The sequence below is a fragment of the Maniola jurtina genome, chromosome 7, assembly GCF_905333055.1.
Source record: "Maniola jurtina chromosome 7, ilManJurt1.1, whole genome shotgun sequence".
NCBI classification, from domain to species: Eukaryota; Metazoa; Arthropoda; class Insecta; order Lepidoptera; family Nymphalidae; genus Maniola; species Maniola jurtina.
Genome location: NC_060035.1, coordinates 6,446,171 through 6,461,869, shown reverse-complemented (window position 1 = coordinate 6,461,869; position 15,699 = coordinate 6,446,171). Strand labels below are relative to the sequence as shown.

Sequence of the window (15,699 nt, the reverse complement as noted above, 5' to 3'; positions counted from 1 at the left end):
GTAGTCAGTATCCCTATTGCCTATTTCACTATGCCTTTTCCATACGACTCAAAAACATGAATGCGACTTAATTCGGCGGACCTCAGTTCTGCTCTAATGGGCACCATGTTATGAATGAAACTAATTGTTTGATATTTAAAAACAAAATATTTTTAACTAACAAACAATTTTATTTATCTGTTATTCCGGCTTTTATGTTCGATAAAAGTGGACTTTGGACTCGATTAATGAAGGAGATAACAATAAAAGTTGTCCTCAGTATTTCACGCTACTCGAGTTCCAGCAAATGAGTTAAAATTTATATGGTGCTACGCTCGTAAGATAATTTAAAAGAACGCTTGCACTGAATTGCGACACCAACCAGTGGGCTTAGTATGAGATTTTACATCTCACCAACGATGATAGATTTTTAAAAACTTCGGAGTAAAATGAATCTAAAAATCCTTAATCTAAAGTCTAAAATTCAGCACCACCGACTTTAATTTTCACAAAGTTTCCGCTTGTAGCACTGACTGTATTATGTATGGACGAACTTGAGCTTTAAAACAAGATACTTGCTTTAACGCTGATATGTTTCGACGCTCGAGTTCTATCAACGTCGGTAAAATCTCATACTAAGCAAAGGTACAAAGAGTTATTTGAGTTAACGTTTGAATTTACTGTAAATTGCAGCTGTGCAGTTAAATAAGTATAATACTTTATGTTACATTCTTAGGAACTACCTATTACGCTGACTTGCTGCTTACAATAAAAATACCTTGTTATAAACTGCAAGGATAAGGAAATCTATTACAGTCCCTAAAATCATATTAAACAGTGATGTTCGTATTAGGTAGGTATTCCGAATACCGATGATTCTATAGATAATTCTGATTTAAGATATAATAGTTAGATACACCTATGTAAACTGGTTTACGCAGCTCTATCGCGGTACATAAGTTTTCTGTAATAAATAATATTAATCTTAGTGTAGTAATACCAGAGCCATCAAAATAAAATTTCCATTTAGTCTGTGCTGATTTTCATAGCGCCGAAAAGCATTCTATGACCATTTTAAGCCGTAGTTAGGTAAAGGAGCCTGCTCAGCGTAAACTGCTAATTTTGTAAACAATGTTGGTAACTTTGGTTCGCCTTCGGATATCCTAGTCTAAGTTCCTATCACGCTGTGAAACTTCAAACACTGGTCTCTCCGCAGCTTATGATATTTCCACGAGTTTATCTAGTTGAGATGACAAATACTTTGAATGTTATTTGATAAGGTTTTGATATCTTTTGGCAAAAAAAAAATTACTTAATCCTGAATCTTTACTTACTGGACTAGGTATTTTTTTAGGTATTTTCATATCCTGATTATCAAGCGATAAACGTCCACTGCTAGACGTAGGTCACTTGTACGTACGTGGAACGCTGAAGCGTGGTACGTGATGTAAGAGTGAATGGGCAACTTCTAGGCAAGCGCGCTCCATCTTAGAGCCGATTCACACCAAACACGTAGGTACACGTGACCACGCGCATAGTGACGCGCGTGAATCCATAGACATGACAGCACGCATTACGTCTACGCGAACGTTCACGTCATGCAAGCGGTATGCCCTATCTCATACAGTTCCATACATTACAACGTCATGGTACGCGCTACGTCTACGCTTACGTGCTGCATACGCGTTTGGTGTGTCCCAGCTTTTATTATAGGCTGCATCATCACTTGCTAGCAGTTCTGATTGCAGCCAGGCGCTAGTTTATAAATTAAACAAAACAGTTTGTTGTAAAGGGTTCTTATAAATTAAAAAATAAAATAGTTCCAGTAGATATTCATACAAACGGTTTATTTTATTATTGTTGTCACAGATTCTTATAAATTGAAAAATAAAGTAAGTACTACCAGTATAAAATAATATATTGATACACACAATCTATTTTATTATTCAAGTGACATAATTTTCCGAATAAATTATACTGTTGCATTTACAATGCACAGTCAATTACAAAGTTTTCTTGTACAGGCGAGTTGAATGAGATATTTCCTTGCTGTATCATGCTGGCAGAGAAACTTCCTTGCTTGCGGAAATTGTATTTGAGATGTGATTATCTTTGTAACATTAAGTTCACAAGGAACAACAAGATTATTTTGCTATAATCCCCCTCCTTCCTTATCATTTAAGATCACGATCCTTTTTGAGAACACTCTCTTAATTTATATAAACCAGTATTCTCTGGTTTAGGTTGATACATCTTGTAATCTCAGTTTGATTGAATGAATGAACGAAAGATCGGGATTTAATAAATACCACGCTCTCAGTAAAGTTATACCTACTCGAATATGGTCAGATCGTCTCAACTCTTTTTATAGAAAAAAAAAAACCTATAGAGATCCGCTCACAAGCGTTAAATTAACGATCCGCGTAGCCGCAGGAGGTTCAGATAGCCTATCACGCTGTACTGTGTCCAATTAACCCTTTTTCTCCTTATTTTAGTTTTCTGTTTTTTCTGTGATGAACGCTTCAGAGGTAGGTAATAAAAGTACCCTTTCTAAATTGGACTTTAAAGAATCGGAATTACTATTATGTATATTAACAAGTGATTATAATTAAACTTTTGTTAGTTTAATCTAAAAAAAACTGTTATTTTGTATTTTTACGATTCAATTTAAAAATGCAACTTTTGTTATCCCTAAAGCATTCTCGCAGAAAAAAATAACAGAAAAGCAGAATAAGGGGGAAAAAGGGTTAATTGGACAACATGATAGCAAGTTACCTGAAACTTTTTCGGTTATGTGGATTGTGGGTCGTTAATTTAACATTTTAATTATTATTCGAAATAGTAGCGTTCTAAAACGAAAGACATATGTAATTACTAGCTGATGCCCGCGACTTCGTTCGCGTTTTATAGATCCCGTGGGAACTCTTTGATTTTCCGGGATAAAAAGTAGCCTATGTCCGTCCCCGGGGTATAAGCTAGCTCTGTACCTTTTGTCAGAATCGGACAAACAACAGACAGACAGACAGATAGACAGACAGACAGACACACTTTTGCATTTATAATATTAGTATGGATACGGATAAACTTGTTTGTATCCTCCTAATATAAAAATGCAAGAAAAGAAGATGCCCGGCAGAAAAGTGCAATGCAATACTATTTTGAGGTCAAGTTTAACATACTGACGTATTAATCAATGACACTGTAAAAGCTCATAAGAGGACTAATAATATACAATTTGTGGTGCAGCTTTGAACATTTTACACGATGATTAATAAATAAATAACAATTTGCAACTACAAAGGACAATTATGTTGATAATATTATGCGGACGAGTTATTAATACATCATATGAATTTAATAATTCTGTTTTGAAATTACATGAATTTTGTGTTGAAGTTTATGAGCAAATCACCGTACAAGGTGACGAGTTTATTCGTATTTGCTAGCCTTTGAAGTTAGATAATATGCTGAATTCGCTCTAAGCACATGTTACGGACAGTTATGGACTAAGCTTTGAACGTACGAAATGACCCTGCGGTCAGAGTCCTCACTATCACGTCCCTATTACAAGTAGGTTTCTGTGGTAAGCTTAATTAAATTACATGCTGGAACTTTGCTTGCTCTCAGAATATATCATTGGTTAAATGCCTTAAGGATAACGCCGAAAATCAGGCCATATTGCGCATAGCGTTTTATTTATTCACTAGCTGACGCCCGCGACTTCGTCCGCGTGGATTTAGGTTTTTCGAAATCCCGTGGGATCTCTTTGGTTTTCCGGGATAAAAAGTAGCCTATGTGCTAATCCAGGATATTATCTATTTCCATTCCGAATTTCAGCCAAATCCGTCCAGTAGTTTTTGCGTGAAGGAGTAACAAACATACACACACACACACACACACACACACACACACACACACACACACATACAAACTTTCGCCTTTATAATATTAGTGTGATAAGCCAAAATTACAGGGGTTTGAAAGTTATTGATTAAAGTACTGTACCTACAACATTTCACCATGGGGCTGAACTACCATATTTGGTATCGAAAACATGAAATATCTGTATGAAATAGTCAGATTACTGCAATCTCTTAGTTAAATATCTTAATTTCATAGGGTTCCATACCTCAAAAGGAAAAACGGAACCCTTATAGGATCACTTTGTTGTCTGTCTGTCTGTTCGTCTGTCTGTTAAGAAACCTATAGGGTACTTCCCGTTGACCTAGAATCATGAAATTTGGGTGGTAGGTAGGTTTTATAGCACAAGTAAAGGACTAAATCCGAAACCCGTGAATTTGTGGTTACATCACAGAAAAAAATGTGTTTCAATTTTCTAAGTAAGATAACTATACCAAGTGGGGTATCATAATATGAAAGGGACCTGTACATTCAGACCCGATTTTTATTTATTTTTGCATAATAGTATTTTATTTATCGTGCAAAATGACAGAAAAAATACGCGAATACGGAACCCTCGGTGCGCGAGTCTGACTCGCACTTGTCCGGTTTTTTTTTTTCATAGAGAGCCCTACATTCTTGAGAGTTGAGACCTACTTGTAAAAATCTCAAGCCAGTCCGAGCGTAAGTAAAAGATAATATTTATACTTAACTACTACTAAAAGTTCGATTAAACGCAAGTAGTATCTATTTTAAAATACACAAGTCCAGTTTGAACCGGATCCAGGATAAAATACGACCTGCTCTCACTAGTTGGAATTTCAGAAATAAAATACGCTCGCTATTTGGTTTGTGGAACCACGTTATAAACGTTTATTTCGATTCCTTTATGTTCAAAAATACAGGGTGAAAATAACCCTCTATTCTATTTGTACTCGAAACACTATTGGATTTCGCGTTGTTAATAAAGGTAAAAATTATATGTGCAAAGTGTATTTTTTAAACTTTTAAACTCTAACATTACTTTTTGAACTTTGTTACCAACGTGGGTTGCATGTAGATAGTTATTTCATTAATATAACATGCAACTAATTTTATAAGAATGTTAAAGTGTGTCTATTATATTTTTCACATATATTATGAATATTATTCATACTTTTTATCCCGTAAAATCATATATTTTCAAAGGATCTTTAAAAAGATTTAAATCTACGCGAATGAAATTGTGAGACCCATTTAGTTTTATTAATTGGCTTCAACTCTGTTATAATTTAATAATAACTTACAATAGTTTTACATTTTACTCGTAAAATACTGCATTAAGAAGACCGGCTTGTATTTACTCGGAGAAAAGCAAACTGTAATAATTAAAATAAGCTGGTATAGTAGGTATCCCGTTCAACATAATGTAATTTAAGTATCGTTAAATTTATGAACAGTTTCTATGAAATTAGTTTTCAGCGAGTAAAAATTATATAAAGTAAGTTTCAGTAAACAGCTTTAAAGCTTTATTTCCATTCATTTTGTTTGTTTTATAGTTTGAAAAATGCGGAATAGGTTTTTTATTAAAATAAAATAAAATTATCGGAAACCCATGACCTTTATATAAAACTGAAAAGTAATAAGATGCTTTCGAGATTTCGTAATTCATATTTTACTAATATTTTATAAAAAAAAATAAAGCGGTGCGCCCGATCGAGTTTTCCATCACCCCTTATTTAAAAGTCCCTTCAGTTTATTCACAATATTGATATCGAATTAAAGCGAAATTCTAAAATTATACCTTCATAGCATATTATTAACATTTCCACCACGCAAAGCATACGTAAGTTTTTTCGAAGCGACCCTTAATAAATGAATTTTCTAAAATCCTTTCATTGTGTTAACGTTATACATAACAAGGAATACAATTTCATGCTTCTAGATCCACCACTTTAAAGCTGTACCTGTCAATTGATTTCATTAAGTGGATTATATTCAGAGTATTTCTAGATAATTTAATAATGACGAGTATTAACAGGTACAAAATAATTTTAATCTCGATTGCGGCTTAATATTATCACTATTCGATGACGCCACACAGTGAACACGCAAACGCCAACCACAAAGAGATGTGAAATGCGGTGGTTTTGTGAGCTGGCTTTTGCAGACGATCCTCAATTATTGTTTCAAGTTTTACAGCGAATGTAAAAGCGAGATATGTATTTTACAATTCCATTTCATTGCATCAGCCTGTATGCGTTCACTGCTGGACATAGGCCTTTTTAATCCTTTGAGCTGTATCGGTTGCTTTTATTCTTCTACGAGGAATGAGGATATTTTTCAGGTTTATCCCTGAGAGACATAGCTCCAATATAGTCCGTATATTACATTACTTTTTGCATAGCTCGCTTCAATGTTATTTTTATAATATTATCACATCTTTTCTGTTTATTAATAATGTTTAACTTAGTAAAAACTTTTCAGAATATAAATGAATCTTTTGGTCTTGGTTTTCTTCGGTCATCTTAACTAAAGAGTGACCTACTAATTCCCTGATTAAAATGACCTATTGTGTAATTTGTCTTTTTGGCTGTAGGTGCCGGAAACGATTTCTGGTTGGTTGAATCTGTGCCACTAAGGTTTGCGTTACGATGCTGCGTAGATACCGATTAGGGGTGGCTAGGCATGTTCCATGAAAACTTCCTTACCTAGGTTAACCAACTGCCATTTGAGACTGTATTGTCACTTACCATCAGGTAACACCGTCAGCCAAGAGCTAACTTTTTCATAGGAAATGCAAAAGTATATAATATGTACCTACCTATATGTATGCGAATAAAGTCCCTAAAACTTTTTATAACATTTGGAAATTCTTTCTCGTTGTTCACAATACATAAAAACATTATGACAACTTATAAAGTTAAATTCAATTCGGAATACTTATTTGTTATAGAAAGGAAACTCCATTCGAAGTTAGCTCGTCAGAAGATGTCCCCGAGGGCAAGGGAACGAACATCGGGTTCGTATAGAAATTTGTAGAATGGGTATCTTGTACTTTGTAATCAGATTTACTTTAAGTGGTCGGATGTATTAGTAACGATCGGAATATTATGTAACTAATAAAGGTATTCTAATGAGCTCCCTGGCCAAGTTGTGAGCACTGTGCCCTTATAATTGATAGTTTTGCTACAGCTATACATACTTAATAACTAAGTGCTATCATATGTTAAAAGGAGAGGCTTTGTATACCTAAATGAAATACTTGTTACTAGGTACACTAATTTACTTCTTGTAAGTACTGTGTAAAGCTCAGTTGATGAGATCTTGTATTCGTACTGTTCTGTCGTCTAAAATAATATATAAATGTTAAGAGCAACTATGAAGTACAGTGTTTGCAAGAATGCAGAAATCACAAGCTAAAAAATGCATTATCTGGTGTGGAATAAAGTTTTCATAGCGCGTTCATTCAGAACTGTCATACAAACCGCTATTATACCACGTCCGGGTGCTTCCATCAATGTAAACATTTGCTCTAAGGCTCTTCTTTGTTGTGGGCTTTGTATAAAAGAGGGGTTTTGTCTTCAAAATAGATAGGTACCTACCTGTAATAACGAATAATGGTGAAAGAGGATTTGTTCTATAAATAAACAAAAAACGATACATGTGAGAGTCCCTAATTTTACTTATCATCAATTATTCTGCCAATAATTCGGCTCCCTTTCCAAAATGAGAAGGACTTAGAGCCCACCACACTGGCCAAGGGCGGATTGGCAGCCTTCACACTTTTGAGAACTTTATGGAGAACACTTAGGCATGCAGGTTACCTCACGATGTTTTCGTTTGCCACTAAGCATATACTTAATATGATTATTTAATTGCTTAAAACGCACTTAACTCCAAAATATTAGAGATACATGCCCGGGATTGAACCCCAAACCTGCCAAATAGGTGGACGAATTCCTAACAACTATCACTAGTACGGAACCCTAAAACTATCGTAACAATATCTGGGTCTATTTGTACACGCTTACGGCGTATTTAACCGGTTTAGTGCCGTTTGATCCTAATGATATTAATTTGTTACTCTCAAACTTTGTGGGTCGAGCACTATTGACTTTCTATCCTTCTCTTCGGGTCAAGAACTTACGTTAAATGCTCAAATTATTAATCGGCTGCAAAGTAGGGGTTCAACAATTTAATGCTACAGTAAACACCCGAGCTTTGTGATATATTATATTTTCAAAGTAGATGGTGCCCGTGACGTTGTGATTTAGATTTTATTAAATTATTTCCGTGGGAACTGTTGATTTTCCGTAATAAAACATACGTTTTATCCTCTTTGTCCTGCAGGATCCAAGCTATCTCTGCACAAAATAAATGATGCGCGAGACTAACTCTTTGTGTCTTTAAAAAAATAAATTAAAAAAACTTCACTAGTCTTAGGTTTTCTAAGGATCCCGTAGGAAATCTTTGATTTTCTTAGACAAAAAATAGGCTATGTCCATTGATTTAAATGACTGTCAACATTAGTTTAATGGATGCTCTAAAGCTTTAATAGACGAACAAATAAACAACAAAATAAAATAGAAAGATTTTTTTTCCAATAAACTTTTACAAGTGCTTTCGAATCCCCAAAAGAATCTACCACTGGTTTGGAAAAATGACTAAACAAACGGATGGATGGACAGACAGATGCTGTCCTTTACCCAAGTAGACTTGTGGACCTTATTTTACTCAATAAATTCCCTAATTGTAATTAAATATGTGGATATGAGTGATTCACAATAAACATACAAAATATCTAATTTGCTTGCTGGAAAAGCACTCCAATCTGTTTTTTCCCCGAGGAAATATTCATCTAGTAACAGAGGGAGAATTTACTTTAATAATGTAGACATACACTTACGTTTCACGTCAGGTACGACATGTAAAATCGTAGCGGTCTACAGGATGAACAGCATAAGTTAATTTGAGCAATGTCGACCCTTGCCCCTCAAATCATCACATTCCACGAGCGTCGGACACTATGAATGTAATTTGGGGTATGACTACAGGAAAATAAAACTTTAACCTTACCACAAACAGCAACTGAATGTTTTAGGGTTCCGTAGTTTTTGACTGCACCGTCGGCACTTGTGTTGCGAGACTAGAGTTCCGTAGTTTTCGACTGCACCGACGGCACTTGTGTTGCGAGAGGTCATAATATTATGTAACTGTCATGGGCTGCCTATCGTATCTTCTCTACTTCCCTTTTTAACCCCCGACCCAAAAAGAGGGGTGTTATAAGTTTGACGTGTGTATCTGTGTATCTGTCTGTGGCATTGTAGCGCCTAAACGAATGAACCGATTTTAATTTAGTTTTTTTTTTGTTTGAAAGGTGGCTTGATCGAGAGTGTTCTTAGCTATAATCCAAGAAAATCGGTTCAGACGTTTGAAAGTTATCAGCTCTTTTGTAGTTAAGGTAACCTTCACTTGTCGGGGGTGTTATAAATTTTTAATTTAAAACTTGTATTCGCAGGAAGTTGTATAGTAATACAGTTATATTACAATTAGCTTGGTTCTTATACTTACGGTAGGTACGATCATACGTTAGTACGTATGTTCATAACGAGGGACATAACGTAGAAAGAAAGAAATACAAAACTATTAAATCAATGTTATTTATTAAAAATAGGTACTTAGGTACTACTGTACATTCTTTGATTTTCTTGATGTTATGGTGATAATTAAGTAGGTAAACTTAAAACTAAAGCTACGAAGTCACCAAGGTAGGTATGATTAGTTTGAAGCTTCCAACTTTTCAATTTTTTCCGAATATATTATGAAACTCAACTAAGACATTATTGTAATCAAAAACCTTTATTTTACTAAAGTAGAAAAACCACAGTGTCTTGAAAATAAGTAGGTAGGTACTAAAAAATTCATTGCGAATCTCAAAAAATCCGTTGTGAAATTTTTATTTAAAAACTTTTTCTTTGTTTGTACATAACTTTTTGTAAACAGAATTTTAAGGTAAAATATATACGTAGGTAAGTTTCGTAAAGACGTTTGTGAAAATGTTATTATGTGACTGAGGCTTAGAAAGTTGTAGAGGCAAAGTTGTAGAGGCACACTCGAGTTCCTAGCTCTGCAAGAGGATTTTAATGTGCTACGATAAATTTAAAAATGTATGCGAATTCCCGAACTACGAGTATGTCAACTTTACTTAGCGGAGCTTTTGCTCTAAGCGACAGTTAATTTTATTCAGATCACGAACTGCTCTCGTTATAGTCTAGATTTAAGGCAATGCTTAAATCTAAATGCACATTTGGCACGGATTTTACAGTGACTGGATGATGCCTGCATCAGCCTATGACTTTGTTCGCGTGCATTTAGGGTTTTTGAAGATCCCAACACATACGTAGACTTGTTCCACGTGGAAGTAAGTTCAAAATCCCGTGGAAACTTTTTTATTTTCGGCACAAAAAGTAGTATAAGTCCATCCGCGAGATGCCATTTTACCTCTGTTTTAAATTTCATCAAAATCGATTAAACGGATTGGACGAGAAAATCTGGCAGACGGCTTGAGACAGTTACATTTATTTAGTTACATTGAGATTATTAGTAGATATCGATAGTATGGATAATAAGCGTTGGTGGCGTGGAGTAAATTCAATTATAATATTTCCTTCATAGGCTAACTATGGTGTTAGTTCTATGGGAACTTGGCACGTGTAACACCATGTCGAACAAATTAGAAGAAGACGTACTGTAGGTACCAAGTCTCAATCCCTCGACATTTCTGTATCAGCCGTGGCTTAGCTTGCCGGCTTCGTTGTTAATAGGTAGTTAGTTACCCTATAAGTTCGATTCCCCTGACAGACAGACAACTTGGTGATTCTTTAAAGGGTCCTTCTTTTCTCTGCAGATACAGAACCCTAAAATTAAAAAGATTCAGCGAAATATTTCGAAAGGAAATGAGGTCAAAACTCATTGTAGGAAAATGAATGAATGTGGCGATGAAATCCCCAGTAATTAGGTGACAGTTGAAAGCCACTTCAGCCGTAAAGTTGGCATCACTAATTTGCGGTCAGGCTTTAATAGTTCTCTGATTCTATGACGCTATTTAGTTTTGGAGGCTACTTATTTGATTTCTAAATAAATTTTTAAGTTTATTACATTTTTATACCTTTTATTCGGTGCGTAGAGATTGTGTCAGGACTTTAGTTTACCTCTGTACATTTTATAAAAATCAAGGTGACAATGTTTTTCTTCATCCTCAGTACAGTGTACCTACTCCTGGAACAATCTAAATATGCATATAAAATTGAAAGCTGACTGACTGATTTTTTAATGCACTGCTGTTATTAGGTATCACGTAGACATCCACTAAGAAAGGATTTTTGAAAATTTAACCCCTAAGGAGGTAAAATAGGGGTTTGAAATTTGTGCAGTCCACGCGCATAAGTGAATCGGCAGAACGCGCTTTTCCGAGGAAAAAGATAAAGCGCCTGGTACTAAAATTGTCGACAAGATAAGTACTCGCATGAATGAGAATTTCTGTTAACAACGAATGTTAATGGAATTAATTATTTACTCGCTAAATTACCATTTGATAATAGACAGTAAAATTCATCTTCGAATTCGACTGAAGACTGAAATAAGAAGGAAGGGCAAAGCCTTTTCCTTTATCCCAAAGAGGACCCGGCCCAACCATTGTTGCAATATTGACACGGTAACTTTATGATGGATGATTTAATTTTCCTATTCTTTTGTTACAGATACCTATCACAAATCCGCGTTTTGCCGTCCACCGCCCTAAAGTGTTGGCACCACTTGCATGACTACGTTTTCAAAATCGTGTTTAGTATTTGGTAATTAGAGTAGAAATTGTAAATTAATAGTCGACTAAATTAACTACTGGGAGAACGGGGAGTGAATTGTTTAAAACCAGTGTTTGACAACAATATTTTCAACAGTGTGTTTAGTATTTGTAAATTGAAGGTAGTGTGCGTAAGTTCAAAAGGGCCCAGAGCCCTTAAGCCAGTTGAAAAAAAAGGTAGTGTGAGCAAATGTGTGTGATAGGTCGTGTGGGCGGGTGAAGGAGGGCGAGGTGGATGGTGTTGGTGTGGCGGTGGGCATGGCGCGGTGCGCGGGGCGGGCGGCGCCGCGGTGAGGGCGGCGGGGGCGATGCGCGCGCGCGTTGTGCTGGCGCTGGCGGTGCTGTGCGCGGCGGCGGCGCGGGAGCTGCGCGTGCTGCAGCCGGACGCGCGGACCGCGTTCTACATAGCGATCGCCGCACCGCCTTCAGCCGCCGACGTCGTGCGCGCCTTCAACCGCACCCTGAGCGACATATCCAAGACCTACCTCGCCGGCGACTATCCGCTTTACTTGCGCAACATCACGCTGCTGCCGCTATACATCGAGCTACCAGAAGATGAAAGGTAATAAATACATAGATTCTGTTTCGTTGTTGTGTTCTGTAAATTATTGTTCACTATGATTAACCTATTGCCAGCCCATTACTGAGCACGGGTCTCCTCTCAGATTGATTGCCACGCTGCACGCGCGCTGGTCCAGTGCAGATCGGCAGAGTCTCAAGCATAAAGGTTTCCTCGCGATGTTTTCCTTCACCGTAAGCAAGTGATATTCAATTGCTTAAAATACACATAGCTTCGAAGAAGCTTTAAGCATGGTTTTTAAGTTGGCCTCTCAATCTCTGCTAATTCCTTTAACACTCAGAGATACCAGAAGATTAGGTAAGTATAGTACATACTTACCTTAGAATTCACGAGGAAGGTTGAATAAAAATAAGTATTATATAAATCATATATAATAAATAGCTAAATACTATATTAGGTTATATTGAAAATCTTTTCTGAATCGTTGAAAGGAAGCAAAAAGTCTCTTTTTTTTCAACACATTTTCGGCCGCTCACCTTTATCGAAAAACAGAGCGAGCAGAAGCACTAAATTCTCTCACTAATTGAGAATGCCTTTGTCCTGAGAAGTAACGTTAATTGGCTGAGCTTGTAAATGACTGAAAGTTTCTACCGACCGTAAGGTTACAATAAAGCTTTTGAATAGACTCCATGCGAACTTTTCTCTCTATTTTACTACTTACATTAATAATGTTTACGTCTTATATGACCAGATCTCTTACAGATTTAGGTATTGATAATTTTGTATCTTTGATAAAATTATAACTTTTTAGGGTATCTACCTGAAAAGTGCCAATGGAGTTTTATTGGTAAGCCTCAGCTGTCCGTCCATCTGTCAATCCGACTTTCTGTGATCGGGCTGTATCTAATGAACCGTAATATAGGTAGAGGTTTGAAATTTTTACAGAGTGTGTATTTCTGTTGCCGCTGTAACAACATAGAATCAGTGATTTTTTGTCGTTTATGAATTTAGATTTATATCTTGTACAGTACCCTTCGTGTTCGAATCTGACTCTCACTTGACCGGTTTATTATTTGAGGAAGATAAAGATTCTAGGTAAAGCCTCTACTACTTCTTCCTTTGGAGCAATTCTCTATTTAACCCATAAATTTATTTATTTCCCATTGATACCCCATAAATAAACACTATCTGTAACTCAGTAACAGTAAAGAGCTATAATTATTATCTACTACAAATTATGTACTGTAACATGCTTATGAGCGCTTGCCAAATCTAGGGCTTGGCTATCTGCTGTGCCAATTAAACTATAGGTACTTATGTCTGAAATCTGCAACGTCGAAATACCTACGTTTTTCGAAATACCGATTTATATATTGGGTATTGCTCGTAAGTCAAATAATATATTCCAAATAATAAAACTGAATCAATACTTATAGCTGCAGCTGGCATTCCAGGGTAGAACAAAGGCTACTTTTCATCCCGGAAAATCAGTGTCCACGGAATTTTCATAAAACCGAAACTTATAAGGGTGATGTTGAGGACATCATCTGTTTGGTATAGAGATACGCGTGCATCCTGAAAAAGGACATAAGCTAAGTTTTATTCTAGAAAACCAAAGAGTTGCCACAAGATTTTAAAAACCTTTTACGTTGAAAAAGTCGCGGGCAACATCTAGTAATAATGTAAATAAGAATTTTATGACTTTTCAAGGGTGATTTCGAGCATTCTTTAATTTAAATTCTCATTCGTTATCCTTGTTTTTTATTTGAAAATGTTTTTCTTTGAAGACCATCAAAGACTTTTATAAAGATTCCGCATATTCAGCCTATCTTATTTATATCTTTAGCTACCGGACCTCCTTTTCTTAAAGAAATAATTCCATTACCAGGTAGTTTACTGTTTTTCTCTCAACACATAATCAGCTTGTCGCTTTTCATTTAGAATGCTGAACTAATATCTTTTCATCAGCATAAATTATTATCATACTTTGTATTCAAACGTTGAAAGCTATCAAACATAGCTGACGGTACCAGTATTGCTGAATAATAAAACAGTTTAATATATGCATGAGCGTTTAGCTGTGGCATATGAAATAGTTTCTATTGCAGGACAAACCCTGCAGAAATTAGGAAGGCGGAACTAGCCCCGACCACTGCACGACAAATCTGAACAAAAATTTCTCTGCGACGACGGTGGTAGATGGAATAACAGTTGCACTAAGTTAAGTTATCAAAGTTATCGTCCTTGCATAACATGTAGTGCCGTAATTATCCTTCAATCACCCTACAATAGAGCTACGAATTGAAATTATTTTGCGCATGAATTTATAAAGACCTGGAGTGTAACAATAAAGCCTAAAGCCAAAAAATCAAACAGTTTCCAAGGGATTCTTGAAAAAATAAGTTTCCGCGAATGAATTTGCGGGCATCAGATACTACCTATGTATATAAAACCTAAGTACTCAGTTTTTCGGAAATAGCTCTAACGATTTGGAAGTAGTATTTGTGTTTAGATAAGATTTTATTTCAAGTTTATCTGTATCTCATCCCTGGAATCCCGAGGGTAGAAACCGAAAGACGTCGAGTGAAGCTCACTCACTCCCTCTACGCTGTTAATATAATATTAAGTAACTTACTTAATTAACGTAGCGTAGATATGAATGCTAAAGATATTTTAATAGACGCTATTAATTACCGAGAGAACATTTGAATATATAGAAGTAGATGACGCCCGCGACTTCGTCCGTGTGGATTTAGGTCTTTAAAAATCCCGTGGGAGCCCTTTAGTTTTTACTTACTTTAGAAAAGTAGCCCATGTCGCTCTTCAGGTGTTTAATTATCTTCACTCCTCGAAAAATCGATTTCATCGAAAATCATGTCGATCCGTTGCTCCGTTGCGACGTGATTGAAGGACAAACCAACAAACCAATAATCCAACAAGCAAGTACACTTTCGCATTTACGAGTATAATATGGTAGAGATATACTTAATAATAGAGCTGTCTCTCTTGAAAACTAGTAGAACTCATTATCGTGTAAAACGAGAAACGATTTATGATTTATCCGTGGCAATCTCAACTGAAGTCGTAAACCCAAAATGTCATAGCTTGATTGTTCTAAATTAATTGAGAAATCTTCTATTAGAATATCCATAACTACATTATGTACATAAATACATAACAGTAATTAATTACATTATACGCCAGCTCTTCTTCTTAACCGACTATAAATTTAACACTGATTCCACCGCATAAAATTTCTTAACAACATTCTCTAAAGTAGTTTAACAGCGCTTAAGTTTCTCAAAACCAACCATTACTCGTTACGAGACAGAAATGTATAATTAGGGCAAGTGTCCACTGGCAACTGACTTTCACAATTTATTGCAACAGTCAGTTTTCAGACTGTGTAAACTCTCGCAGCAAGTCACCCTCAGCAAGTGTTGCATATTTGATGTGA

The 15,699-nt window shown here is 35.9% G+C and overlaps 1 protein-coding gene across 4 annotated transcripts in view; it reads left to right on the top strand.

The window, feature by feature from the left end:
* The window catches only part of LOC123867144, a 119,277-nt gene that overhangs the window by 65,584 nt on the left and 37,994 nt on the right, over positions 1–15,699 (top strand). For 3 of the 4 annotated variants that reach the window (XM_045909026.1, XM_045909027.1, XM_045909024.1), the window contains exon 2: positions 11,622–12,284. In XM_045909026.1, coding sequence (XP_045764982.1) covers positions 12,031–12,284 — 254 coding nt within the window. In that variant the 5' untranslated portion in view covers positions 11,622–12,030. Of the gene's footprint in view, positions 1–9,599; positions 12,285–15,699 lie in introns of those variants that run through there. The other variant, XM_045909025.1, reaches the window with a different exon arrangement.